At 39.4% G+C, this 26,349-nt stretch overlaps 1 protein-coding gene across 2 annotated transcripts in view; it reads left to right on the top strand.

Moving 5' to 3' along the window:
• The window catches only part of LOC126471346 (WD repeat-containing protein 20), a 50,605-nt gene that overhangs the window by 20,766 nt on the left and 3,490 nt on the right, over positions 1-26,349 (top strand). Inside the window, exon 4 of one of the 2 annotated variants that reach the window (XM_050099476.1) lies at positions 247-398. The exons of the other annotated variant lie outside the window; for it this stretch is intronic. Coding sequence (XP_049955433.1) covers positions 247-351 — 105 coding nt within the window. The 3' untranslated portion in view covers positions 352-398. The remainder of the gene's footprint in view (positions 1-246; positions 399-26,349) is intronic. 2 annotated transcript variants of the gene reach the window in all.

A 26,349-nucleotide genomic window follows, 5' to 3' on the forward strand; every position in this document is an offset into this window, starting at 1 on the left:
CTAGGACTCTGTGTACTACTGTTTCTCCCTGTCATTTTATTACGTATGGTCATCATCAGGTTCTTCTGATTGGGTGACAGGAGTGGACTCAGATGATCCATTGATGATTTATTTGTTTGTTTTGTATTGACTGATATTGGCAAATCAGAGGGGAGCCACTGCCGTGACATAGCACTGCTCCCACAATGTTCGGTGGTGGTTGCCACATGTCAGTGCGACTTGTTCTTTCAGCTACAATGTTTACAGCCGTGTCTCTTGGGGCAGCCACACGAGCACTGTCAACCCATAGGCCAGCTATTGCTGGCAACCAGGACAACAGAAGCTTCTATCCATCATCGCAGTTCATGTTAGCAAGCTGCTTAACTATTTGAATCACCTCTCATATCTTCCTGTTGATGGTAAGTGGCTGCTTAGCAAGTTCACAGGCTTCCTGGAACATGTACACCCATCGCACACATTTTCATGTTCTGCTGCTGGTGACTTGCTGTGTTGTCTGAATAGTGTGTGACCCTCATAATTCATTGTGTGTGTGTGTGTGTGTGTGTGTGTGTGTGTGTGTGTGTAGAGAGAGAGAGAGAGAGAGAGAGAGAGAGAGAGAGAGAGAGAGAGAGAGAGAATAGGTTTCCCAAACTCACCACTGTAAACTTATCCGTATCAGCACACATCATAAACACCAGACATGTGCCACATATCAAAACCATTTTTCATGGATCCCAGTTGATACGATTTTGTTGCTTGTGTGTCAGCCAGGATTGAGGCCTACTCAACCGAAGAAGACCCAGGTTGGTTGCTGCCTCCTTGCACGTACTGTAGAATGTGTCATTACTCTATTTCCTCTCCACTGCCAGCTTAATTATGTATTATCATCGTTTTGTGGGTTATAATTTTATGGTCAACAATTTACTCTGAGGGTGGTGTATAGCTTTTGCTGTTTCATCCTGTGTTGCTCATCTGATGTGCCACGTTAGTTAACATGTGTAGCGGTTATGTATGTGATGGGTGGGGAATTGATTGCATGCAGGTATCTATTGGTATTTGTGGTTTTCCTGTACACAGTTAGCAACTTGCCTTCTGGTGCTCTCAGTACTTTCACTTTCATGAAGGGGAGCACAATGCCCTGTTCTATTTGCACCTAAAATTGAATGTTTGCATGCTACTGATTAAGATAGTGTGTGGAATTGTAGAGTTCCTCTGATTCTTCTGGACTGATTATTAATTTATTGTCCACATATTGAAGTCAGCAGTTTGAACACAGTGATACAGAAGAGAATGCTAATTTTTAAAAGGCACACATGTATGTCTGCTGCAATAGCTAAGAATGGGTATCACATACCTGCACCATCCAGTTCACCTAAACTGGTGATTATTAGCTGACGACACAAGTGGTCGCATATGAAGATTATGAAGTATTTCAGTTTTTGTGAGGCTATATTTTATGAAGACGTGATTTATACCTTTTATAAAGACATCATTTTATGATCCAGCCAGAGGAAAATTTAAGCTTTCAACCTGAGTTTTTGTTTGCATGTGCCATTTAATGATGTGCATTGTTGTTGTTAGAGAACATAATTGAATTACTGACCCTTCATAATTGGTGAGTGCTTTAATGTGTGTGAATAAACAGTTCTGGTGCAATTTGGAAAGCCTTCAGGTAGCAGTTTCTATGTTGTATTTCTATGTTTCTATAGTTGAGTCGATATAAGTTAATCCATGACAGTAGTAGTGTGTTGGGTGCAGCAGCTTCGTGGGCCTTCCTTTATCAATAACGTAAGACGATTTTGTAAATGTGTCTATGCGAATGCCTCAGTGTTGTCACAACTGTGTGGATGGCTACTGTTTTAGTCTGCAGCCATACGCAATTCACTGTTGAAAGCTGACAGCAGTGGCAAGAACTGTCAGGGATCTCATTACTCCACCTCTACTCTATATTCTGCACATGAACACACTGCGCACTGAAATGTAGTATGAGGTTTCTTCTAGCAATAAAGTTTACACCTCCCCACTTCCAACAACGTTGCTAGAATTTAGAAAGCGTTACCTACCCATAAAGGAAATCGTACTACTGTTTAACCAGACCTGCTTGTGAGAGACTTCAGAAGACTGGTACGGGCAGCTGGCCGTGTTGGGTTGTCCTTGGGGTTTCTATGGAGTCCATTTAATGTCAGTTTAAAATTTTTGAATGTTTCTTTTTTGGAATGATGCTACTAGGGTAAGTAATAAATACCATATTGTTTTCCTGCAAGGCTAGTTTTAATGTTATTTTGCTGCTTTCCTGTCAGTTTCACTACTTATTAATTAGCGAGGATTCTTATTTCATTTCATATGGATAAGTAGACCTTGTTGCAGACCTTTGTGTCACCAGAAAAATTGGAGTTGGTATCCAGGAATTGAACCTGGGACCAGTGTCATTGAACAGATACTGCCAGCATGGTGTAGCGATCAAAGGTCATGTGTTTCTATTTGGTGTTAGTGAAAATATAACCATACTACATTTTTCAGTAACTTGTTATAAACCTTGATTACAGAATATTGGGTTTTGCATTAGCAAAAACAGAGCTGCATGATACTATTGTGTGATCTTTGCCTACTGATGTTTGGCACTATGTAGCAATATGGCAGAAAGTTAGCAGAAGTACGGTTTACTCTCCCCAGGTCCAGAGCTTTAGCATTCCCACTACTTGTGCAATTATTTTTGCTTCTTGTTTTATTATGTTGCATTGCTCAATATATATAAATCGTTATCCTTGTTAGAAACATACACAGAAGTTCTGATTTAGTTTTATATTGCTGCACTATTCCAAGTGTGTCGTTTTTCTGCAGATTGACACCAGAACTCTCATTCTGTACAACAGGTTTGAGATTTTTGGCATATGGCTAATTCTGATACTGTAGCAGATGGTTAAGAATAATGTATTACCATTTCTTCTGGAATGCTGGCTTTGTGTTACTTATGGAAACTCCGTAGACTAACAAAACACTGACTATTTCACTGTCAAACTCCATTACATCTCTCTTGTCACATCTCCACCATTCCATGAAGTTTAGTGGCCTTAACAGTGAAGGCTGCCTTTTCTTGTTTACAGAATAGCATTAAACTTGATTCCTTTTTAAATGACCACAACCCAATGTCAAATGAGTGTAGGGAAGATTTTGAATAGCAGAAGGACTGTACGCATCTGCCCATCAGTTTACAGCCTACCTCTATCTTTATAGCTGAAAATATTGCTCCAGCTATATTGTGAGATGTTGCATCCAGGGAAAAACTGCTTTTGTCAAGAAAGTTTTGCGTGAATGTATTGGTTGTGTATTTTCTGACTAGAATGTTTTAACTCTGAGTTAGATTGCCTGCTATTTGAAACAATAATATTCCTGTTGAAACACTTAAATGCATTTCAGTGGCAGGCTCAGAACTACAGTTGATGTCACTCTTCTTTCAGTCTCTGCTGTGTTCCTCCTCCTCAGCACCACTGTCATTGTAAAATGGTTTTTTCCATAAAAGTACATGTTATAAGCTTTGTCCTTGCCTTCAAATTGTTTGTTTGATACTAATTTGTGACTGGGTTAACTGTGTTGATCCAGTCATCCAATTTAAAAATCTGAACATAGTTGCCCATTCTTGGTGCAAGAATGTTTAAAACACACACACACACACACACACACACACACACACACACACAAACGCGCGCGCGCGGAGAGGGAGAATAAATTCAGTATTCATTTCTTGTATTGTTCGCAACCACGTATCAGTTTCCAGCTGTTCTGCTCCTTCAGCAAACTGTCCCACCCTTTTTTTATTTCACAAAAAATCTTGAAAATGCACATGCTGAAATCTAAAAGCCATACGATTGCACTGAATTACCACGAACTGTTAATTTATGCTTAATGATTATTCTTGTAAAAGAAACTCCCATATTATACGTTGCTTTCATCCATCATGTCCTTTGTTGATCCGTGGTCTCAGTGCATCTCATGTATTCTCAGGTGCTAAGTCTTGTGCAATGCATAACTCAAAAAAATTTACAGTCATTAATAAAATAAAAACTTTTTCATTCTCTAGCACATCTTGCACATCAAATTCTGTTTTGGGAGTAACTTCGGCAAATGTATGTTGTTTTCAAAGCGTGAGAATTTGAACTATGCCAGCAGCCTGAAACGTCCTAGGTATTAATACAATAAACACAGCTTATTTTTGACATTACACATATATTTAATTTCATACAATACATGTGAAGGACAGAACTTGTGTAGCCTTTCTCGGCATTATTTATGATGATTCCATTTTTATGAACAATATTTCAACAATCGATCCCATCATCTTCTGTACATGTTGGGGGCTGTATTGTATTTGCACTAACTACCTGGATTCCAACCAGACTACACCCACAGATGCTCTTTTTTTTTCCCCGCCCTGCATTCTTACTCCATGAAATACATTCTCTCAGTGTTTGCCAACTCTGGTGGGTGAAGTGGCCTGCAATATTTTAATAAATTGGGTGCTAGACCCCAAGCCTTGTTTAAATTGTAACATCCATTCAGGTGCATTAGGTTTTCCAACATTTTTTCAATGGATTCCACAACTTCATTGTCCCTGAAACCTTCCAGTTGCACCATGAAATATTGTCACAGTATTTAATTTCTCAGTTATATTCAGGGCAGTACTCGGTGACCATTGATTTGCTTGGATCTTTTATTCGGGTATGTCGTTGATGTTTCTTGCATTTCTGCATGCCATTGTACATGGGATCCAGAGTAGTTAACAACAGTAAACAAAGATAGAAAGTCTTCTATGTAATGTGAAATGTGACACACACCTCAGAAAGCTGGATGTGTACCATATTCAACATGAACATGGAATGTTTTACATGGGGCATAATATTAAAACATTTGAGGACACACTCACCTAAAACAGGATCTGGTTTCATCTCCAGTACTGACAGTGTTGAGCATCAATGTAAAAAGTTAAAGTATTGCGCAATACATTTAAAACAGGCATGCACCAAGCAAAGTTGTGAGGAATGGGAAAGACTTACTGTAGTTCAGAAGCCATGTTAGAAAGCTGTCACAAAAACAACAAGTGTCACTGCTAATTTAACTGTAGCCAAACCTTCACAGGCAAATAAAAACTGAACAAAGCAAAAATTAGCATAAGGACAGTCATTTGGGAAGCAGTCAGCAAATTCGAAAGTAAAATACTAAGAAGTTTCGGTCTTATGTTAAATCAGTTAACGAAAATAGCACTCTAACCAGCCGCTCTGTGACCATAATGACGTCAAAACAGAGGATGACACACAGAAGGCCAAAATGCTAAATGTCCCTTTCCTTTTTCGGTTGAAGTTATTTTTATATGCTATGTAGCTGTGTTATTAGTTATTCTTGTGTGCATCTTTGTTCCAATGGTAAATGTACAATTCTGTTTATCATTGCATTGAAAAGGCATATTTTTGAGGTTTTGGATGGCACAAGTATTAATTTATTATAGTGTCAGTTTTTGTTGGTTTCCTGTATATTTTGAAAGTATGCATGTTGTTAATATTGCTTATTTTTAGGTCCAAGAAGGCAGTGGACTTATTCATTTCCATTTCCATGATAAATTTTATTTTTCGGTGTAATGTATAAGTTCTTGCTGGGTTAGTTGGGTGGCTAGCTTTGTTCCCTTAGTGAGGTGTAATTTAACAGCTGCATATCCGTAATAATAGATGATTTTGTTTAAGAGTGGTTTTTCGCATGTGGAAAATTTTTCTTCTATCTTATTTAAGAAGATATCGTAACAATACAAGAGAAGGAAAGTTGCTACTCACCATATAGCGGAGATGCTGAGCCGCGATAGGCACAATCAAAAGATTCACACAATCTTTTTATTGTGCTTATCGCGGCTCAGCATCTCCGCTATAAGGTGAGTAGCAACTTTCCTTCTCTCTTTCCATTGATTGATTAAGAAGATATCGGCTATTTTTTCTGGCTGTTATGCTGCCACACCTACTCCTCCTGTTTGTGGATTTTTCTATTGACTGCAAAGTTTTTAAAATGAACATACTTTAAAAAAAGGACACACACACACACACACACACACACACACACACACACACACACTATCTAGAAAGTTTTATTGACCTTCTAAGACAATGAACCATATAGAACCAAAACCCACAGGTTACACACATAACAATTACAGACAGCAACCTATACATCGTCTGTGATAAATATAGTAATTAAAGGTACCTTCACAAGCCAAGATTGTTTAAAATTTATTCTATATATTGGTATACTATATAGATTAATGCTATTTCCTGTGTGAGATGATTGTCATTCAACTCACATCCACACTGAGTAACTTAGACATCAGGTGACATTTGCATTGTATATGAACACAGTATTACTGTGGTTAAAATTTTATGAGTTTTGTTATTGTTCATTTTTAACATCAATATGTTTATAATATTGTGTAAACAGCACTGTTTTTAAAAAATGATAAGAAAATCAAAACATAACTAAGAGCATTGTGATATAAATTACAAACATGGCACAGATTACACCATAACTCCAAAATCCTTCCTTGAAGATAACTATCTCTTTAAGTTCTTCTCTATATTTAACATACTGCAAGCCTAATAATTCTTTGTTTCCTATTATGTCATAAATATTTTTATCATACAAAATTTATCAAAGATATATGCTTCAATAATATACAAAATTTCTATACATTTTTCTGATTTCGTTTCTATATTCATGTAAATAAAAAAGCTCCTTAGTAATGTATTAATGTTGTTGTTGTGGTCTTCAGTCCAGAGACTGGTTTAATGCAGCTCTCCATGCTACTCTATTCTGTGCAAGCTTCTTCATCTCCGAGTAACTACGGCAACCTACGTCCTTCTGAATCCGCCTAGTGTAGTCATCTCTTGGTCTCCCTCTACAATTGTTACCTTCCAAGCTTCCCTCCAATACTAAATTGATGAGCCCTTGATCCCTCAGAATGTGTCTTACCAACCAATCCCTTCTTCTAGTCAACTTGTGTCACAATTTCCTCTTCATTAGTTATGTGACCTACCCATCTAATCTTCAGCATTCTTCTGTAGCACCACATTTCAAAAGCTTCTATTCTCTTCTTGTCTAAACTATTTAGAGTCCACGTTTCTCTTCCATTCATGGCTACACTCCATACAAATACTTTCAGAAAAGACCCCCTGACACTTAAATCTGTACTCAATGCTAACAAATTTCTCTTCTTCAGAAACGCTTTCCTTGTCATAGCCAGTCTACATTATATATCCTCTCTTCTTTGACCACCATCAGGTATTTTGCTCCCCAAATAACAAAACTCATTTACTACTTTACGTGTCTCATTTCCTAATCTAATTCCCTCAGCATTGTCTTATTTCAATTGACTACATTCCATTATCCTTGTTTTGCTTTTGTTGATGTCCATTTTATATCATCCTTCGAAGAGACTCTTTCCATGCTGTTCAACTGCTCTTCTAGATCCTTTGCTGTTTCCGACAGAGTTACAATGTCATCAGCAAACATCAACATTTTTATTTCTTCTACATGGATTTTAATTCTTATTCTCAAATTTTTCTTTTGTTTCTTTTACTGCTTGCTCAATATACAGAATGAATAACATCCGGGATAGGTTACAACCCTGTCTCACTCCCATCTCAACCACTGCTTCCCTTTCATACCCCTCTCTCAAAATCTATCTCTAAGTCTGCAACTGCTAGAAACTTAGATTTGCCTTTCCTTAACCTAGTTTCTAAGATAAGTCATAGGTTCAGTATGTCACACCAAGTGCACAGTCCCCACACCATTACAGAGTATCCACTAGCTTGAACAGACCTCGGCTGACATGATGCAGGTCCACGGATTCATGAGGTTGTCTGCATACCTGAACACATCCATTCGCTCGATACAATTTGAAGTTGGATTCTTCTGACCAGGCAACTTGTTCCCAGTCATCAACAGTCCAATGTCAGTGTTGACAGGCCCAGGAGAGGCGTAAAGCTTTGTGTTGTGCAGTCATCAAAGGTACACAAGTGGGCCTTCAGCTCCGAAAGCCCATATCGATGATGTTCTGTTGAATGGTTTGCACGCTGACACTCATTGATGGCCTAGCATTGAAATCTGAAGCAATTTGCGGAAGGGTTGCACTTCTGTCATGTTGAACAATTCTCTTCATTCGTCGTTTGTCCCTTTCTTGCAGGATCTTTTTCTGGCTGCAGGGATGCCAGAGATTTGATGTTTTACTGGATTACTGATATTCACGGTATACTCGTGAAATGATCGTATGAGAAAATCTCCACTTCATCGCTATTTTGGAGCTGCTGTGTCTCATTGCTCATGGGCCGACTAGAAAACCACGTTCAAACTTCCTTAAATCTTGATAACCTGCCATTGTAGCAGCAGTAACAGATCTAACAACTGCGTCAGACACGTGTTGTCTTATATAGACATTGCTGACTGCTGCACCATATTCTGCCTATTTACATCTCTCTGTATTTGAATACGCATACCTTTACCAGTTTCTTTGGCACTTTAATGTATAAATAAATGTAAACATACAGCATCTTTGAAGTATGTTCAATAGCTGTGAAACTTCAAACAAGCTGTCAAAATTATTTTAAGTAGGTAACATTTCACAATCGATAGAAAAAACAACCTCGTGAAGATGCAGTATGTACATACATTAAGAAAACTTAAATGTAAATGAAATTGTCAAACATCCTTTACTAACTACCACCAAGTACACAATATCTGCACTCTCTGTATTAACTGCAGGCCGTACTAGAAAACAGAACTAATGCTGAACTAGACCTATAGTACGGGATCAATAAACCTTTCAGCAGCTAATTGTAATTATTTTTATATAAAACTATAGGTCTGTGTGTCTGGAGTTGGTCTGTTGTAGAATTGTGGAACATTTTTTTTCTGTTTGTGTAGTATGCCATTTCTAGAAACTAAAAATCTCCTCTTAAGGAACTAACATGGGTTCTGTAAACAAAGATAATGTGGAACCCAGCTAGCTCTGTCCATTTGCAAGACTCAAAAAACAATAGATACCAGCACCCAGATTTACACCATCTTCCTTGACTTCTGGGAGATATTCAGTAAATTCCATGCATATGAAGATGTTGTGTACACAGGGAACTCACAATGCTAAAAAATTGTAGCGAGATGCAGGAAGACTTGCAGAGAATGACTGTTGCTGTAGGTATTATCAATTGACTCCCAACTTAAACAAATGTAACATATTGTGCATACACTGAGGTGATAAGTCGTGAGATAGTGAGATGCACATATACAGATGGCAATAGTATTGTGTACACAAATTGTAAAGGGACAGTGCATTGGTGGAGCTGTCATTTGTACTCAGCTGATTCATGTGAAAAGGTTTTTGATATGATTGTGGCCATATTAATTGACTATGAAATGCAGAATGGTAGTTGGAGCTAGAAGCATGGGACATTACATTTCAGAAATCATTATGGAATTCCATGTTCTGAGACCCACAATATCAAGAATATGCCAAGAATACCAAATTTCAAGCATTACCTCTCACTACCAACAAAGCAGTAGCCAGTGGCCTTCACTTAATGACCAAGAGTAGCGGCATTTGCATATATTTCTCAGTACCAACATCCAAGCATAACTATGTGAAATAACCACAGAAATCAGTGTGGGATGTATGACAGATGTATCCATTAGAACAGTGTGGTGAAATTTAGCACTAATGGGCCATGGCAGCAGCTAAGAGATATGAGTGCCTTTGCTAGCAGCACATCACCGCCTGCAGTGCCTCTCTTGGGCTCGTGCCCATATCATTTGGACCCTAGACAACAAGAAAAACTGAAGCCTGGTCAGATGTATCCCAACATCAGTCGATAAGGCCTTATGGTAGGTTTTGAGTGTGATGCAGACCCCACAAAGCCATGGACCCAAGTTGTCAACAACACACTGCGCAAGCTGGTGGTGGCTCCGTAAAAGTATAGGCTGTGTTTATATACAGTGGACCGGGTCCTGGTTATGTTTGGCTATTTGGAGACCATTTGTAGCTATTTGTGGACTTCATGTTCTCAAGAAATGATGGAATTATTACGGATGACAATGCGCCGTGTCACCAAGTCACAGTTGTTTGCGATTGGTTTGAAAAACATTCTTGATAATTTAGACAAATGATTTGGCTACCCAGACCACCTACCATGAGTCCCTCTGAACATTCGTGTTACACAACCGAGGTGCCAGTTCATGCACAAAATCCTGCACTGGTGACACCTTCACAATTATGGACGGCCAAAAAAATAGCATGGCTCAGTATTTCTGCAGGGGACTTAGAACAACTTGTTGAGTTCATGCCATGTCGAGTTGCTGCACTACATCTAGTAAAAGGAGCTCTGACACAATACTTGGAGGTATTCCATGACTTTAACCACCTCAGTGTAAATAATCAAAGACCTATTACTGTATGATTATATGATTACTCTGCAATCGCTGGACGCAGCCACATCCATTAAATATCCAAGAGTATGGGTATGTTGTGATTTGAAGTGGAACAAACACACAAAACTAATAGTAGGTAAGGCAGATGCCAGACTCAGTCCATTGTAAAAATCCTAAGGAAATGTAGTCCACCCACAACGAAGGTATCCTACAAAACCTTTGTTTGACCAATAGTTGATTAATGGTAGTCAGTGTGGGACCCATACCAGATAGGACTGATAGAAGAAACAGAGAAGATCCAAAGAACAGCAGCATATTTCATTAGTTTCATTTAGTAAGCACAAAAGCCTCGTGTAGATGCTCAGGCAACTCCATTGGCTTGGCTATTCCTCAGCATTTAGATGCTACCATGCATTTTGTTGGTACCATACTGGCCCTGAGAGAGCACCTGGGGGGATCTGAGCATTGGTTGATGCAGATATCTTCTTTTAGTGGCTTCCCCTCCATATCTCATTTGAAGCAGTAGTGGTATGAGTGCTATCTACCTTAGCGATCAGTTTGTAATGTTTGTTCACCTCCAGGTAGGCACTCAGCACAATGGTGGTCCATCTGGTTACATTTGAAACAATAATCAAAGAGGCTTCTGCTATGCACTAACATTTCATCGCAGTCTTTTCTGACCTACCTAAGGAATACAACACTTGTTGGTACCATCACATTTTACTTAGCCTCCACACCTGGGTATTCCAAGGTTCCCTTCCAGTTTTGTCAACCTTTACCCAGTTCGTTGTTTTGGATTAGAGATAGTACCGATTTCAGTTTTTCTGGACCCAAGACAACTGCATCATGCAGAGCTCTGTCAGGCTGCTGGTTACCCCTGCACTATATGTTGACAACTTGTACATTTGGTACAGCTCTCACTCTGTAGCCGTGGCTCAATACCAGCTCCCAGGCTTCATCTGAAGGGGCCCCCTTTCTTGGACCCTTTCTCATGGTTTCTAGTTCCCTCATTTCTGTCATTGTGCCATGGTCTATGCTGACACAGAACTCTTCTTGGATACACAGTGTTGCACAATCCAAATTTTTGGGACTCCTCTTTGATATAAAGCAGTCTCGGCTGCCCCATATTCATCAACTGAAGACCGACTGCTTGCAGAAGCTTAATGCAGCCTTCTTCTTTGCCCATACCTCTTGTGGTGCAGCTTGGGCTGCTTGCCTCAGTATTTACCAGGTCTTATACAGATTAGAGTCCCCCCCATGAACCATGGACCTTGCCGTTGGTGGGGAGGCTTGCGTGCCTCAGCGATACAGATAGCCGTACCGTAGGTGCAACCACAACGGAGGGGTATCTGTTGAGAGGCCAGACAAACGTGTGGTTCCTGAAGAGGGGCAGCAGCCTTTTCAGTAGTTGCAAGGGCAACAGTCTGGATGATTGACTGATCTGGCCTTGTAACAATAACCAAAACGGCCTTGCTGTGCTGGTACTGCGAACGGCTGAAAGCAAGGGGAAACTACAGCCGTAATTTTTCCCGAGGGCATGCAGCTTTACTGTATGATTACATGATGATGGCGTCCTCTTGGGTAAAATATTCCGGAGGTAAAATAGTCCCCCATTCGGATCTCCGGGCGGGGACTACTCAAGAGGATGTCGTTATCAGGAGAAAGAAAACTGGCGTTCTACGGATCGGAGTGTGGAATGTCAGATCCCTTAATCGTGCAGGTAGGTTAGAAAATTTAAAAAGGGAAATGGATAGGTTGAAGTTAGATATAGTGGGAATTAGTGAAGTTCGGTGGCAGGAGGAACAAGACTTCTGGTCAGGTGACTACAGGGTTATAAACACAAAATCAAATAGGGGTAATGCTGGAGTAGGTTTAATAATGAATAGAAAAATAGGAATTCGCGTAAGCTACTACAAACAGCATAGTGAACGCATTATTGTGGCCAAGATAGATACGAAGCCCACACCTACTACAGTAGTACAAGTTTATATGCCAACTAGCTCTGCAGATGACGAAGAAATTGAAGAAATGTATGATGAAATAAAAGAAATTATTCAGATTGTGAAGGGAGACGAAAATTTAATAGTCATGGGTGACTGGAATTCGAGTGTAGGAAAAGGGAGAGAAGGAAACATAGTAGGTGAATATGGATTGGGGGACAGAAATGAAAGAGGAAGCCGCCTGGTAGAATTTTGCACAGAGCACAACATAATCATAACTAACACTTGGTTTAAGAATCATGAAAGAAGGTTGTATACATGGAAGAACCCTGGAGATACTAAAAGGTATCAGATAGATTATATAATGGTAAGACAGAGATTTAGGAACCAGGTTTTAAATTGTAAGACATTTCCAGGGGCAGATGTGGACTCTGACCACAATCTATTGGTTATGACCTGTAGATTAAAACTGAAGAAACTGCAAAAAGGTGGGAATTTAAGGAGATGGGACCTGGATAAACTAAAAGAACCAGAGGTTGTACAGAGATTCAGGGAGAGCATAAGGGAGCAATTGACAGGAATGGGGGAAATAAATACAGTAGAAGAAGAATGGGTAGCTTTGAGGGATGAAGTAGTGAAGGCAGCAGAGGATCAAGTAGGTAAAAAGACGAGGGCTAGTAGAAATCCGTGGGTAACAGAAGAAATATTGAATTTAATTGATGAAAGGAGAAAATATAAAAATGCAGTAAGTGAAACAGGCAAAAAGGAATACAAACGTCTCAAAAATGAGATCGACAGGAAGTGCAAAATGGCTAAGCAGGGATGGCTAGAGGACAAATGTAAGGATGTAGAGGCCTATCTCACTAGGGGTAAGATAGATACTGCCTACAGGAAAATTAAAGTGACCTTTGGAGAAAGGAGAACCACTTGCATGAATATCAAGAGCTCAGATGGAAACCCAGTTCTAAGCAAAGAAGGGAAAGCAGAAAGATGGAAGGAGTATATAGAGGGTCTATACAAGGGCGATGTACTTGAGGACAATATTATGGAAACGGAAGAGGATGTAGATGAAGATGAAATGGGAGATACGATACTGCGTGAAGAGTTTGACAGAGCACTGAAAGACCTGAGTCGAAACAAGGCCCCCGGAGTAGACAATATTCCATTGGAACTACTGACGGCCGTGGGAGAGCCAGTCCTGACAAAACTCTACCATCTGGTGAGCAAGATGTATGAAACAGGCGAAATACCCTCAGACTTCAAGAAGAAAATAATTCCAATCCCAAAGAAAGCAGGTGTTGACAGATGTGAAAATTACCGAACTATCAGCTTAATAAGTCACAGCTGCAAAATACTAACACGAATTCTTTACAGACGAATGGAAAAACTAGTAGAAGCCAACCTCGGGGAAGATCAGTTTGGATTCCGTAGAAACACTGGAACACGTGAGGCAATACTGACCTTACGACTTATCTTAGAAGAAAGATTAAGGAAAGGCAAACCTACGTTTCTAGCATTTGTAGACTTAGAGAAAGCTTTTGACAATGTTGACTGGAATACTCTCTTTCAAATTCTAAAGGTGGCAGGGGTAAAATACAGGGAGCGAAAGGCTATTTACAATTTGTACAGAAACCAGATGGCAGTTGTAAGAGTCGTGGGACATGAAAGGGAAGCAGTGGTTGGGAAGGGAGTAAGACAGGGTTGTAGCCTCTCCCCGATGTTGTTCAATCTGTATATTGAGCAAGCAGTAAAGGAAACAAAAGAAAAATTCGGAGTAGGTATTAAAATTCATGGAGAAGAAATAAAAACTTTGAGGTTCGCCGATGACATTGTAATTCTGTCAGAGACAGCAAAGGACTTGGAAGAGCAGTTGAATGGAATGGACAGTGTCTTGAAAGGAGGATATAAGATGAACATCAACAGAAGCAAAACAAGGATAATGGAATGTAGTCTAATTAATTCGGGTGATGCTGAGGGAATTAGATTAGGAAATGAGGCACTTAAAGTAGTAAAGGAGTTTTGCTATTTGGGGAGCAAAATAACTGATGATGGTCGAAGTAGAGAGGATATAAAATGTAGGCTGGCAATGGCAAGGAAAGCGTTTCTGAAGAAGAGAAATTTGTTAACATCCAGTATTGATTTAAGTGTCAGGAAGTCATTTCAGAAAGTATTCGTATGGAGTGTAGCCATGTATGGAAGTGAAACATGGACGATAAATAGTTTGGACAAGAAGAGAATAGAAGCTTTCGAAATGTGGTGCTACAGAAGAATGCTGAAGATTAGATGGGTTGATCACGTAACTAATGAGGAAGTATTGAATAGGATTGGGGAGAAGAGAAGTTTGTGGCACAACTTGAACAGAAGAAGGGATCGGTTGGTAGGGCATGTTCTGAGGCATCAAGGGATCACCAATTTAGTATTGGAGGGCAGTGTGGAGGGTAAAAATCGTAGAGGGAGACCAAGAGATGAATACACTAAGCAGATTCAGAAGGATGTAGGTTGCAGTAGGTACTGGGAGATGAAAAAGCTTGCACAGGATAGAGTAGCATGGAGAGCTGCGTCAAACCAGTCTCAGGACTGAAGACCACAACAACAACAACATACAGATTAGACTATGGTTGCCAAATTTATGGCCCAGCAGCACCTTTAGGTTCCAAATTATTAAGTTCAGTCCATCATTGTGGAGTTCACCTGGCCACTGGCACCTTCCGGACTAGCCCAGCAGGGATTCTCCTTACTGATTTGGAAATCTTCCTTCTTCAGTTCTGATGGTACTATTTATTGCTCACTTATGTAATCACCATCTGACAGTTTCCTAATCATTCCACTTATCACATTCTTTTCACATACAAGAAGCTTCGAACCACTGACACTCGCTCCCTTTCAGGATTTCTTGTTGGAATGTGCCTGGCAGCCCTCTGCCAGTAGCTCTGCCTTGCAGCCCTCTGCTGGTAGCTCTGCCTAATCTCCTTAGAATGCACTCTCTGTGTTTTCCCACGTATGTGCCCTTGGTTAGTACACAGGCCCCTAATTAGGATCAATCTGTTTTGAGGTCCTAAGTTCCAGTAGCCCCATGACTAATTAACATCTGTTCCTTTCAGTCCTTCAGGAGTATCAGGCTGTGTCATTTGCTCTGACACTTCTAAAACTGTGGATAGGGAGGTATATGGTTTTACATCTACCACCAGCCAAGAGCAGCTTCTATTGATGTTAACATAAAGGATGTCCCAGAAATGCTGCGACAGACTTTGAGAGGTTGTAGAGATTGTCTGGAGGAATGAATTGAGAAGATGTACCTGTGTCCAAAACTGCCATCCTACGATAGTACAGAGCGTCGAAGTTACAGGTGCCAGTGTTTGCCACTAGGCCATCCCTTTGGTAGCAAATGCGACTATACGCTCACAGACCATATGCAGAACATCTCTCTGTGTTGTTTGTTATTCGATGATCACAGCCGACCGCCACAATTGCCAGTGGGGAAGATGGAGCTAGCTGCCATGTAGAAAGGTCTTGTTGCCTATGAATGTGATGGTCTGTTGCCTTCATGTATGATAGTGTCAGGTGTGGGTTTCCATATCCAGTTTTTCTCCTGGGACCCTCTAAAATCTCCAAATGTTTTTTGCTGTACAGGAGAAAAATAAACACAGATGGAAACTCACATCCGAAACATTCATCCACCAGGGCCACAGAGTATTGCATTCATAGGGTACAAGGCCTGCTATGCAGCTGTTATTCCCATCTTTTCCACTGGGAATCATGGGAGCCAGTCGCTGTCACTGAAAAACAAAGAACATTGCAAGATGTTCTACCTATGGTCCATAAGTGTACAAAGGCACATTTGCTGCGAAGGGGGTGGTGTTTTGGCAGGCACCGGTGCCTGTAACATTGATGGTCTGTAATGTCATTGGATGTCATTTCTGGGCACAATTTGTTCCTGTATAATCTTTTCATGGCAGAGCTGTTAGCCATTAACAGAGTCCTACTTTTTATTGTGCAGGTCTCACTTGACTGCATTTTAATTTCATAGTGACTTGATGAGCAGCCTACATGCCACTTGTCACTTTGCTATTCATGACCCTCTCTCTGACCTTGTTGCCCTCCCTCCTCAGTAGTCTCACACAACGTCCCAAGTCGTGTACGTATCTCAGGGAATGAACTTGCCAGTCTTTTGGCCAGAGATGAGATTATTCTCCCCACATTTTCTTTTATGATCCCCGGTACAAATAAGGCCTCTACTCACTCAGAAGATGGAACAGTATGTGGTATTATACTGCCTCCTCTAATAAACTACACACTATCAGTGAGACTACTGCTGCATGGCACTCCTCCCTCTGTCCAACCTAGATGGAATCCACCATCCTCTATCACATCCACATCAGCCGTAACAGACAACCCTTCGTTTTATTTTATGTAATGAGCCACCACCATGTTGTGGTTGTGGTGGAATGCACCCTCAGTTTGGCTCTTCCAAATTCTTTGTTTCTAATATTGGTGGACAACTCACATAAGTTGAACTGATATTCCGTTTTCTCTGTGAAAGTGGATTTTATTCTCAGATATAATGTTTTAAATTATCTCTAGGGCACTGCCTCTGTTATCCCCTTTTTAATCTTTCTTAATTGCTTTTAGATACAGTTTCACTCTTTGTCTGCAGCAACCTATATCCCATTTACAGCATATCACTGTTGAATAGTGGGTGCTGTTCCTCATTTTAACGCTTTGGGTATAACAGATCGGCAGGTGGGATGGCTGTGGGAGAGATGGCTCCTATTGTACTCAGATCCCTGTGGGGCATCTACCTGCTGCCTTAACTATTTCTCTCATCTTGTTTTGTTATTCAAGGTCCATCTGATGTACATTACATTTTTAGCCTTCTTGCTTTTACAGTTCTGAATCTCCTAACTACAAGGCATTCTTTTCTTCGTAACTGTCCTCACGTTAATCAGGTTTGTGGGATGTCAGATGTGGATGTGGTTTCACTTGGCACCGATGAGACCTGGGAAAACCTTCATCTACTCTGACCTGCTTACTGCCCCGATCCACGCACTTTCGCTTCCCTGTAAATTATTTCTCAACTCTGGCATTAGAATGCTTTCAATGCCTTGATTCTTACTACTCCTACACATTTTCGTCGGCTAAAAAAATTTCAGACACATGTCACCAATTCCAGATGAACTACCCTTTGTCTGAGGGACTAGTAAATAAGCTCTTTAGGCCCTTCCTTAATCCCAGTCAACAAAGTACTGTCTTCAACACACCATAAGATGGTTTACAGAATATAGATACATATGTAGATACTGGGTGAAAGCCAAGTTTCTGGGATGGTGTAGTTAATGAGTCTGTCAGAACAGATATGTCAGAAAACCTAGTCAATGGAAATAGAGGTTTCAATTCAAACAGGGTTTGGTGCCCAGCATCCAGTGTATTAAGATATTGTTAGCCATCTCATCCAACAGACCTGGTATATGGAGAGAGAATATGTTGTTGTTGTTGTGGTCTTCAGTCCTGAGACTGGTTTGATGCAGCTCTCCATGCTACTCTATCCTGTGCAAGCTTTTTCATCTCCCAGTACCTACTGCAACCTACATCCTTCTGAATCTGCTTAGTGTATTCATCTCTTGGTCTCCCTCTACGATTTTTACCTTCCACGCTCCCCTCCAATACTAAATTGGTGATCCCTTGATGCCTCAGAACATGTACTACCAACCGATCCCTTCTTCTGGTCAAGTTGTGCCACAAACTTCTCTTCTCCCCAATCCTATTCAATACTTCCTCATTAGTTATGTGATCTACCCATCTAATCTTCAGCATTCTTCTGTAGCACCACATTTCGAAAGCTTCTATTCTCTTCTTGTCCAAACTATTTATCGTCCATGTTTCACTTCCATACATGGCTACACTCCACACGAATACTTTCAGAAATGACTTCCTGACACTTAAATCAATACTGGATGTTAACAAATTTCTCTTCTTCAGAAACGCTTTCCTTGCCATTGCCAGCCTACATTTTATATCCTCTCTACTTCGACCATCATCAGTTATTTTGCTCCCCAAATAGCAAAACTCCTTTACTACTTTAAGTGCCTCATTTCCTAATCTAATTCCCTCAGCATCACCCGACTTAATTAGACTACATTCCATTATCCTTGTTTTGCTTTTGTTGATGTCCATCTTATATCCTCCTTTCAAGACACTGTCCATTCCATTCAACTGCTCTTCCAAGTCCTTTGCTGTCTCTGACAGAATTACAATGTCATCGGCGAACCTCAAAGTTTTTATTTCTACTCCATGAATTTTAATACCTACTCCGAACTTTTCTTTTGTTTCCTTTACTGCTTGCTCAATATACAGATTGAACAACATCGGGGAGAGGCTACAACCCTGTCTTACTCCCTTCCCAACCACTGCTTCCCTTTCATGTCCCTCGACTCTTATAACTGCCATCTGGTTTCTGTACAAATTGTAAATAGCCTTTCGCTCCCTGTATTTTACCCCTGCCACCTTTAGAATTTGAAAGAGAGAGAATATACATATCACAATATAGCAATGCAGGTCCTGAAAAGTAAATGAGCATCTAAGGGGATAGTGGATGGTGGGAGTTGAACTTGGCTATAAACAAATATTGTGCATAAAAATTGAATCTGCAACTTGGCTGAACACCCAAAAGGACAACACTAATTTGTGAAGGAGTTGCAATAAACCATTGGAATTACAGTGAGCAGGATGTACCCTGAAATCTAAGTCTACCATATTAGTTATTTTGTTCTGTAGTTAGTCTAACTTAAAGCCAATATTACAGATATATTTTTGGGTTTGTAGCATAGTTGACTTTCCTTTTTTGCACACACTATTTCAGTGATTGGCCGAGTTGGCTCAAGTAGACTAGAGCAAGTAATTATTGTGTGCATTTGCTGCCTAGACTCAGAGAGAATACTGTGTAATAGTATGCAGAAGGCGCACTCATTTTGAATTTGTCACAGCTGTGTTGCAGTTCAAAGGATGTGTTTGCACATCAAACACTAGCCCCAATCTCTGGACCAAGTACTCACACTCTTGGGGAAAACATTAAACATCACAAGTGATTGATAGTAAATAGAGCGTGGAGTCTTCCTAATCACTGATTTGTGAAGTGAATGTAAACTGATCAGGAGTGTGACAGTGGTGTGAAGCTGCGTGCAACTTTTGAGTGGAAAGCAAAATGGCAAGCATTTGGAGAGAACGTGGTGGAAAGCTGCGTTGGGCTGTATATGAACTGCCCCATGTTATGGTAGAAAATATTGGGGAGGATTGATGGTTAAAGGTGACAACTTTACCTGTGCAAATTTCCCGTGTCTCTCCTGCATTTAATTGTGTCAGTCAAGCTTGATTTCTTGATATTGTGTGCCCCTTGGATCTCACCTGTGCTAACAAAGTACCACCAAAACTTACATTATGTGTATACTGCAAGGTTCGGATTGGTTCATGACTGTGGGGCAAAACGTGACGTGAGACTCTAGAAACAAAACCACTTTGCACGGTGTATGCACACATTGTTGATGCAGACGAAGACTGTAATAGTCCTGATCCCTCAGAAATCCTGCACCCTGCCTTGGGACATACAGGGTGTATTGCTGGTCAGTTTTTTGAAGAAATGTTCACCCTTAAGTCTAAACACTTATTTCACTACTTGACATAAACTGTCATGTAATCCAAAAAATGGGATGTGTTAAAGTATGGTTATGTTTCCAACCCAGTAATGCTTGCTCACATATTACAGCTGCAACACTGATCGTTACATAGTTTGGCTGAGAAATAATTGTTTTTTGCACAATACTGTCATGCCCTCAACCCATTTGATCTCATTTAGCATCTTTCAATATAACAACATTGTCATACAAGCTTTTCCATCATGATTATTATTTTAAAATTATTGTTCTGTGATATGGTTTCACAAAATGTTTCATCAAGGTACACCAAGTGTTTGTGTGGCAATTAGTTGACACATAGTCCAAAGAATGTACGTCTCTTTACAATGAAGTATTTGATGTATTGTGTTTTTTATACCAGTTGTATGTGTACAGCAGTTTAATCATAAGATACACAGGTTGCTAGTTTAAAGCCATTGTCCCTGCTGTACTTTTCATTAGCATAATTATTTCACATTATGTTGGTGGATATGCGGGATAGTAGGCAAATACTTCAACACAGTAGTTACTGTGATTTATCGCTTGTTAACAAGTCCTCCCTTTCTCCATGTAGAATATTTAAACATTAGTCACATGTTACCCACATAAATACTAGAGTGGCAGGTACCATACCCTGAGGAAGAGCAGGAAAATCACCCAGCTACACACCTAGAATTTCCAGAAAATGGTGTGCAAATAACTTCCTGGCAGATTAAAACTGTGTATCAGACTGGGGCTTGCAGTTGGAAACTTTGCTTTCAGCGGGCAATTGCTGTACCAACTGGGTTACCCGGGCAAGACTGCTGACCTGCCTTCACATCTTACTTCTGCAATAACCTCTCGCCTTCCTCCCAAAATTTGTATGGGTTTCAAAAAGGTGGAGCACAGCAGGTTTTAGTAAGCAAATCTAGATTTCAAGTAGTGCCTAGCCATTATCAGTGCACTATTTCATAATATCAATGTATGTCCTAGTACTTTCGAAAGCCATATCACAGTCATTGAGTGCAACCACTTTCCTAATGGAAGGTAATTTGATTGTATGAGTTTTCCTGTATACTTAGTCCTGCTGAGTATCCCGGAAGAAGTATGAATATTCAAGTTAGGAGAGAGATATTGATGGAAGTTATGTTGTGAAGGCATGTTATCAGTTGTGCCTGGAGAGCTCAGTCAGTAAAGTGGTTACCCGCAGAAGGCAAAAGTTTCAGATTCAAGTCCTGAAGTGGTTCACAGTTTTAATCTGTCAGGAAGTTTCGAATCAATGCACATTACGCTGCAAAGTGAAAAATTCATTTTGGATTGTTAAATAGTTTGGGACATGATGTTTATTTCATATTTGAAATGAGATCTTGTAAAGGTTTATCTCTGCATTTATATTTGTATTTATTGTCAAACAGACTAAAGTGTTACAATAGAGAATGTTGGTAAAAAATAAACTTGTGATATTACAAGAATGATCAAACTTAAGTCAGTAATTTTAGTCTTTTGAGTTGTGTAATGTAGCCAAGTATTGATGATTCACTGCGCTCTTGTTATTTTAGTTTGTTTAAGTTCATGCCGATAGAATTTGGTTATACAATGAGCATATTCATGTCATAGTTCATAGGCAAGGCAGATGGAGTTATCCAAATAAGAACGTGCACCACATGAAACTTTCAGAATATTTTGTATAGGGGATAGAAGTACTCATAATATATTACTTAATATTAAATGTAAGCACAGGGAGTTCAGTAACTTTCAGTCAAAAGTTGAATGTTTACCTGAGCACTGTATCCTATCCTTCTTGCCCTACATCATGGTGCTATTGAAAATTATTTGTTTGGATCAAGCTGGAAGTCAGATATAAAATTCTGAGATGTTTTACACATGCTCAGTGAATCAAAAGCTCCATAATCAATTGTAGCTTTGTAAAAAAATATATATATGCTATAGAGTATAACGTATGACTGGATGGTAAGCTTAATGATGTGTGGATTGGCAAAGCAGTTATCATTTATTCTTGAATAACTGTTGGTCAGAATTAGTAACTGTCCATCTTACCGCTTTGCTAGTGTGTAGAAGTTTAGTGGTAGAAATATGAAACAGTGTCTCTCTTCACTGATTACTAGAATTCATCTCCTCTCCAATGCATTCTCCTCTGAAATGACTGAAGACATTATTTATGAACAAATTCCACTGCTACTGAACTGCCTTTATGTAACACTTTTCATATGAGTTGCACTTCAGCTGGTCCACTGTAAGTAAGTCTCGGGCAGTTGCACACTCTGTATGGGCTCTCTATATTTCCAGCCAGTAATCAAAGGTTGTTACTAATAAACAGTGACCTCAACACATGACTATGTTCATCATCTTGTTAGACACCATAAAAGAGGCACTCTCTTCCATAGCTATAGTTGGCAGTTTAGTTATTAGACCATCATAAATATTTCTGTGATACATACATCCTGTGATGCAAATCTAATACATAACAGTTGATGATCCACAGTGCATTTCCACTTCCATCAGTGTATGTACATTAAATAGCCCTTGCAGTGCTGAAAAAGTGAAATTGGAAACATTAAGTAGGTAGGAAAATAATATGCAAACATTTCTGGTAAAACTTTACAATCAGTAGTGGAGAGCAGAGTAGATTTTAGAGTGAGTGCAAATACTTTAGTGAAATAAATGAGCTGCTTTGTGCCACACTTTTGTGTCATTTTGACGTGTATCATTGTTTGTGCCAAATTGAGGAAGAGTGATTAGCCAATTTCTATGTGGAAACTAAAGCCAAAGCAAGAAAACAAAATAACATTACTTGTACCTTAACTTTTCCACTAAGTTGTAGTATTTATTAAGACCACCTCTTATGCCACACAGATTAGTATTAGCTAATGTAACAGTTTTTGAGTGCTTGCCTGTATATAGGGTGGTCAGAAACAGTCTGAAAAGCTTGTAAGGACGTTGCAAGGGAGGTTCAGCTGAAAAATAATTGTTAAGAAAAGAATTTGATAATTTGCTTCATTTCAGAGTTATTTAGTGTTAAAGTTAGATGGTCAGGTCATTGTGCACACACATTCAAGACCTTGCACACACTACAGTGTGATAATGCACAGACTTCTGAGAGTCCGTGCATTACCTCTTTTTCAAATGCTCATAACCAGTTAAAATGTGCCCTCTATGAAACGGGGTGGATTTAAGTTAGGAAACAAAGCAAAGAAAACATTTGGCGAGACTGTCTCTGACGGGCTGCTTGAATTTTTGCGCGCAACAACCTGAGTCACTAACTTCAGTGCTAAATAACTTGGAAACAGTGCAACATAATGAATTTTTTTCATATTGATCATTTCTCAGCACAGCCTCCATTGCAACACCCTTGCAAGCTTTATCAGACTGTTTCTGACCACCCTGTAGAAAACAAGTCGTATTACTGACATGAAACAGGAACACAGTAGTTTGAATGTCATATAATAGAAAATAGAGAAGGTCTTGTGCAGAGCAAATACTGATTCTAAATAACCTAATGGAAATGAAGAAAATCAGAAACTTGAAATACTTGATAACTATTTTAGATTTTCGAAAGGCATACAACACAGTTAATAGAAATACACTGAGCAACGTAATAAAGGAATTTGGACTTGATGATAAAGCAACAGAAATAAATAATTAAAGGAACATTAGCAAGCACATCAAAAGTAAAAATTATGTGGTAACTGCTGAAATGTTATGAAATAAAATCAAGAGTAAGGCAGAGGCTTCTGTGGCCATTGTCACTGAAGTTAAAATCTTCTGGCTTATTAGGCCACGTCACAGTTCCTATAAAATATTTGACATTTTGACCCCTCTGCTGGGATATTCCTCAGGATCTTCTGTTGTCCACTACTGCTAGATCACTGTCAGAGACCAGTGTCGCATTGTCTTATAAAGGGGAGTTTTCCTGTGTTCGTGCTGGAGAAATGGTAGTATTGGTTAAAATTCTTATGGCCATCATTGGCTAACATACCTGCACTGATGCAGAAGCGGTTGGAATTTCCAACACTGCATCTAATTTCAGTAGAGAGGATGGCTATAGGCTTCCAGCATCATGACTCCCTGCCATCAAGAAAGTGAATATGCGTCTGCGGTGAGTGAGCAACATAAACAATGCACTGCAAGTCGCCTCGGTTGATTATAATATTTTGGATAAACATGCCCCTCTCTCTTTCTCTGTCCGTTTCGCATCTAGCCAATGACAACAGCCAACCAATAGCATTAGGAGAAATTTCAAACAATAACTCTTCTCCAGCATTAGTGTGGAATACTGCCTTTTTATCCAATAACAATGGGGCACCAATAGTACCCATATGAATTTAGCCAATAATGCCCCTTCTTCTACATCAGTGCAGGAATATTAGCCAATGATAATGGCTCACCAATGGTAGCCATAAGAATTTTAACCAATGCCACCACTACTCCAGCACAAACACAGGAAAACTTCCCTTTATAAGAGAACGCGACACTGGTCTCTGACAGTGTTCTAGCAGTAGTGGATACTGGAAGATCCTGATGAATATCCCAGCAGAGGGGTAGAAACGTCAATTATTTTATAGAAAATATGACTCAATCTAATAACCCAGAATATTTTAACTTCAAGGCAGATGTATAACAAAAAATCTTTGTCCTGTAACGCAAAACTAAGACACTATCAAACACTGATAAGGCCAGAAACACTTAAACTAACAAGATTTAAGGATACTGAAAAACTGAAAAAAGTTGAAAGAAGAATTCCAAGGAAAATATTGGGGCCTGGAAGTAATAGTAATGTTGAATACAAGCTAAGAACAAACAAAGAGCTCTGTTTGAAAATGGAAAAGCTAACTGATGCAATGAAAAGTATTATGGACACACATACTGAATGGAAAGTAACAGAATAACACAGCAGATCTTAAACTATACAGCTGCAAATCCAAACCCACATGGTGCACTGAAATTGACAAAGATACAAAAATACTGGAATTTGAATGGATACAACATACAAAAAAATATTTTTAAAGAAGGGGCATGAAAGGCAGGATTTCAGAACAGGAAGAGGTCTGCAAAATGAGAGAAGTGGACCCATGAAGAAAGGCAATGACACTCTTGAAGGATGAAGTAAGTCTTAGGAGCAACGAAAAATAAACATCAGGAAGCAAAACTAAAGTTGATTGATCATACCATCCAAAAGGGTTATTTGAATAACTAAATAATAAAAAATTCGATAGCCAAAACAAGGTGCCACGTACAAGAAAAATGCAGCAAACACACACGCTGCACAATATACTTCCATTTATGATGGTTTACAATCCTTATAGTTTGTAAACTGGCTGTTTGTTGAAGAGGTCATCTTGATAAATTTTTATTCACAGTGGAAAAATCATGCCTTCATTCTGTAAATTTATGGCTATGGTACCCACTATGAAGAAAAAATTAATATTATGTATGTAAGTTATACCATCAGAATGAACATTGCTATATATAGGATTATCTCAAGATGTACAGGCATGCTTTAAGCAGAAAAAATGTCAGTTGTTTTTTATAAAACTAACATACAACGTTTAACATTCTGCAGCTTTGCTGGCTTCCATAACAGTTTTTAACTTTACAAGATCCGCTGGGGGAAAAGACTTCCCTCCCCCTATACACACATAATTTTTCCCCTTGCCCTTATCCCCCTTTAACACGTTCAACACTGCTATCTAAATTAGAAGGAATAATTACATAATAGTCATGCATCTTAAACACACACACACACACACACACACACACACACACACACACACACACACACACAGGTTTCAAGTAGAAATAAAACAAAAAAAATAGCTTCATAAGTGTGTATGTGTTTCAAAAGCAAACTTTACTGTAGCATGTGGCATTTACGTTGTTGGCAGTTTGTGGTACCTTTTCTGGAAAACTGTGATCAAAATTTGTTCCTAGCAATAAATGTTGGTGTCCTGCAGCTACAAAGTCCATGCTAATTTTTTTTATAAATTCTGCTAGAGATATTTTTTGCTTGGTGACATCCTTGTACAAATTAAAACTATTCACATTACACATTAGGAAAATGTGCAAGAATTTTTTTTCCACCACTTAATTGTTTTGTTGCAAATGGTTAGTAGTTGCAAAGCTGATTGACACAGTTAACACTAGTGGTGTTCATCTTGTAATGTATGGCACTGTTGGCTTTATTGTTACTGTAAAACCTTTTGAATATACAGAAAACTCCTTGGTAGTCGCCTGATGTTTTGTGGAAAGGCAATATACATCACATATAGGTTTCCATTTGTGTGTCAGAGTAGGACGCTTCCTCGAGGTGGAGGGAATTT

The sequence above is a fragment of the Schistocerca serialis genome, chromosome 1 (genome assembly GCF_023864345.2).
Source record: "Schistocerca serialis cubense isolate TAMUIC-IGC-003099 chromosome 1, iqSchSeri2.2, whole genome shotgun sequence".
NCBI classification, from domain to species: Eukaryota; Metazoa; Arthropoda; class Insecta; order Orthoptera; family Acrididae; genus Schistocerca; species Schistocerca serialis.